Source organism: Xiphophorus hellerii, chromosome 13 (genome assembly GCF_003331165.1).
Source record: "Xiphophorus hellerii strain 12219 chromosome 13, Xiphophorus_hellerii-4.1, whole genome shotgun sequence".
In the NCBI taxonomy this organism is placed as follows: domain Eukaryota; kingdom Metazoa; phylum Chordata; class Actinopteri; order Cyprinodontiformes; family Poeciliidae; genus Xiphophorus; species Xiphophorus hellerii.
Window position 1 is genome coordinate 8,377,326 of NC_045684.1, and position 3,496 is coordinate 8,380,821.

Below are 3,496 nucleotides of genomic sequence, written 5' to 3' on the forward strand. Positions count from 1 at the left end.
AAGTTTTAGTCATAAACATGTTTTAACTAAGCACATGATGATTCATACTGGTGAAAAGCCGTTTTCATGTGGGAACTGTGGTAAAGGTTTTATTCAAAAACAGCAGTTAACTGAGCACATGATGATTCATACTGGTGAAAAGCCGTTTTCATGTGTGAACTGTGGAAAAAGTTTTATTCGAAAACAGCATTTAACTCGGCACATGATTATTCATACTGGTGAAAAGCCGTTTTCATGTGTGAACTGTGGAAAAAGTTTTATTCGAAAACAGCATTTAACTGAGCACATGATGATTCATACTGGTGAAAAGCCGTTTTCATGTGGGAACTGTGGAATAAGTTTTATTCAACAACAGCAGTTAACTCAGCACATGATGATTCATACTGGTGAAAAGCCGTTTTCATGTGTGAACTGTGGAAAAAGTTTTATTCGAAAACAGCAGTTAACTCGGCACATGATGATTCACACTGGTGAAAAGCCGTTTTCATGTGGGAACTGTAGAAAAGGTTTTAGTCACCAACGGGATTTAACTCAGCACATGATGATTCACACTGGTGAAAAGCCGTTTACATGTGGGAACTGTGGAAAAAGTTTTATTCAACAACAGCAGTTAACTCAGCACATGATGATTCACACTGGTGAAAAGCCGTTTTCATGTGGGAACTGTGGAAAAAGTTTTATTCGAAAACAGCAGTTAACTCAGCACATGATGACTCACACTGGTGAAAAGCCGTTTACATGTGGGAACTGTGGAAAAAGTTTTATTCAACAACAGCAGTTAACTCAGCACATGATGATTCACACTGGTGAAAAGCCGTTTTCATGTGGGAACTGTGGAAAAAGTTTTATTCGAAAACAGCAGTTAACTCAGCACATGATGATTCACACTGGTGAAAAGCCGTTTACATGTGGGAACTGTGGAAAAAGTTTTAGTCGAAAACGGTTTTTAACTAAGCACATGATGATTCACACTGGTAAAAAGCCATTTTTATGTGGGAACTGTGGGAAGAGTTTTAGTTTAAAACAGCAGTTAACTCAGCACATGATGATTCACACTGGTGAAAAGCCATTTTCATGTGGGAACTGTGGGAAGAGTTTTATTCGAAAACAACAGTTAACTCAGCACATGACGCGTCACAGTTGAAAAGCAGTAGAAGTATTTTCCATACATGTCCTATGTTGTATTTGTTAAATGTGATCATTTGGATACTTAGAGATGTGCAACCATGACACATTTTCCTTCAGAGATGCTTTGTTCTGTTTTTCTGGTATATTCTTTTTCAAAAAACAATAATGATAAACTGTATGTTATTGTATTAAAATACTGTTTATGTCAAACTGTATGTTGTGTGTGTACAACATGAAGAGCAGAGGGCTCAGCACACAGCCCTGAGGAGTGCCAGTACTGATGCTGATAGATGAAGAGGCTTGGGGGCCCACTGACTATTTCATGCATTAACAGAGTTTGACCGGACATGGACTCCCTTCCAGAACATTCTCACATGATTGGACTTGAGGGATTGATTTGTATTATTCTGTACAATAGAGAGAGTTAGTGGGGTTTATTTTTGTAGTTTTTTAGATCAACAATAGAATGTATATAATTGAGTGTTTTCAAAAAATCTGCAAGAAAAGTATTTGTGATAGTTTTGTCTTTAAAGTAAAATGAGATTGAAACTGATTTAATTTCTTTCAAATTATATTAACTTGTTTTACCTAATTAAAATCTATTCAAATAAAAAAATGCTTTTGTACTTTAAAGAAAATGCAAGATTCACCACAAACTAATTTTCATGAATTGATTGCACAAAGTGCATGTGATTATTTTCAATAATTTGTTTTCTTCTCTAATTTTAGCTGTAATTATTTTCTCTTTTCTACTGCAGCATTTGGATTTCTCTCTTTTTATGTTGTAACCATTTTTATGTGTATTTGTATAAGTAAAATGAAAAGTTTTGAGTTTTCCTTTAGTGTATGTTGTGCCTTATTCTTGAACCCAGTAGATGGTGGCACTACACCTGTACTGGTTGTAGCCATTGTGGTTCCTGTAACTGATGGGTTGCCGGTTCGAAATCCCCACATCCATCTCAGTTATTGAGTCCTTGAGCAAGGCACCAAACCTGCCTTGCCTGCTGTTAGTCAGACGTCCGATGGCGCCGATTGTGTAGCAGCTTCCATCAGTCTGCCCTAGGGCAGCTGGGCTACAATGTAGCTTACCACCATCAGCATGTAAAGCACTTTGGCATCGTCTGCACTAGATAAATCGCTATAAGTACATTTACCATTGACTATACACTTGCATTTTGTCTGTGTGTTCCCTTGCCTGGACACGGGTCACCGGGACCCCACTCTGGAGCCAGGCCTGGAGGGGGTGTACGATGGCGAGCGCCTGATGACTGGGCTCTTCCCTCTTGGAGCCCAGCCGTTCTCAGCCTGAAGAGGAGATATGGGTCTCCCCTCCGATGGGCCCACCACCTGTGAGAGGGGCCAAAGGGGTCGGGTGCAATGTGTGATGGGTGGTGGCCGAGGGAGGGGGCCCTGGCGGTCCGATCCTCGGTTGCAAAAGCTGGCTCTTGGGATGTGGAATGTCACCTCTCTGGTGGGGAAGGAGCCGGAGCTAGTGTGTGAGGTTGAGAGGTTCCAGGTAGAAGTAGTCGGTCTCACCTCGACCCATGCCTCTGGTTCTGGAACCAGTCTCCTTGAGAGGGGCAGGACATACTTCCTCTCTGGAGTTGCCCATGGTGAAAGGTGTCGGGCAGGAGTGGGCATACTTGTTGCTCCCCATCTCGGCGCCTGTAAGTTGGGGTTTACACCTTGTGAATGAGAGGGTAACCTCCCTCTGCCTACGGGTGGGGGGACGGGTCCTGACTGTCATTTGTGCTTAACGACAGTTCGGATTACCCACCTTTCTTGGAATCCTTAGAGGGGGTAATGGAGTGTGCTCTTTCTGGGGAGTCCCTTGTTCTGCTGGGGGACTTCAACGCTCACGTGGGCAGTGACAGTGAGACCTGGAGGGGCCCCCCCGATCTGAACTCGAGTAGTGTTCTGTTGTTGGACTTTCGTGCTCGTCCCGGATTGTCCATAACGAACACCATGTTCAGGCATAAGGGTGTCCATATGTGCACTTAGCACCAGGACACCCTAGGCCACAGTTCGATGATCGACTTTGTCATCCTTTCATCAGATCTGCGGCCGCATGTCTTGGACACTCGGGTGAAGAGAGGTGCGGAGCTGTCCACTGACCACTACCTGGTGGTGAGTTGGCTCTGGTGGTGGGGGAGGATGCTGGTCAGATCTGGCAGGCCCAAGCATGTTGTGAGGGTCTGCTGGGAACGTCTGGTGGAATCCCCTGTGAGATGGAGCTTTAACTCCCATCTCCGGCAAAACTTTGAACATGTTCCGGTGGAGATGCGGTACATTGAGTCTGAGTGGACCGTGTTCCCTGCCTCCATTGCGGAGGCAGCTTATCGGAGCTGTGGCCGCAAGGTTGTCGGTG

General features: G+C 44.1%; 1 protein-coding gene across 1 annotated transcript; it reads left to right on the forward strand.

The window, feature by feature from the left end:
• The first annotated feature begins 202 nt into the window (after positions 1–202).
• On the forward strand, positions 203–1,144 carry LOC116731635 (gastrula zinc finger protein XlCGF8.2DB-like). Its single transcript, XM_032581451.1, has 2 exons — positions 203–422; positions 507–1,144. Exons 1-2 carry the CDS (start codon positions 203–205, stop codon positions 1,142–1,144), a joined length of 858 nt encoding a protein of 285 aa, XP_032437342.1.
• The last annotated feature ends 2,352 nt before the right edge of the window (positions 1,145–3,496 follow it).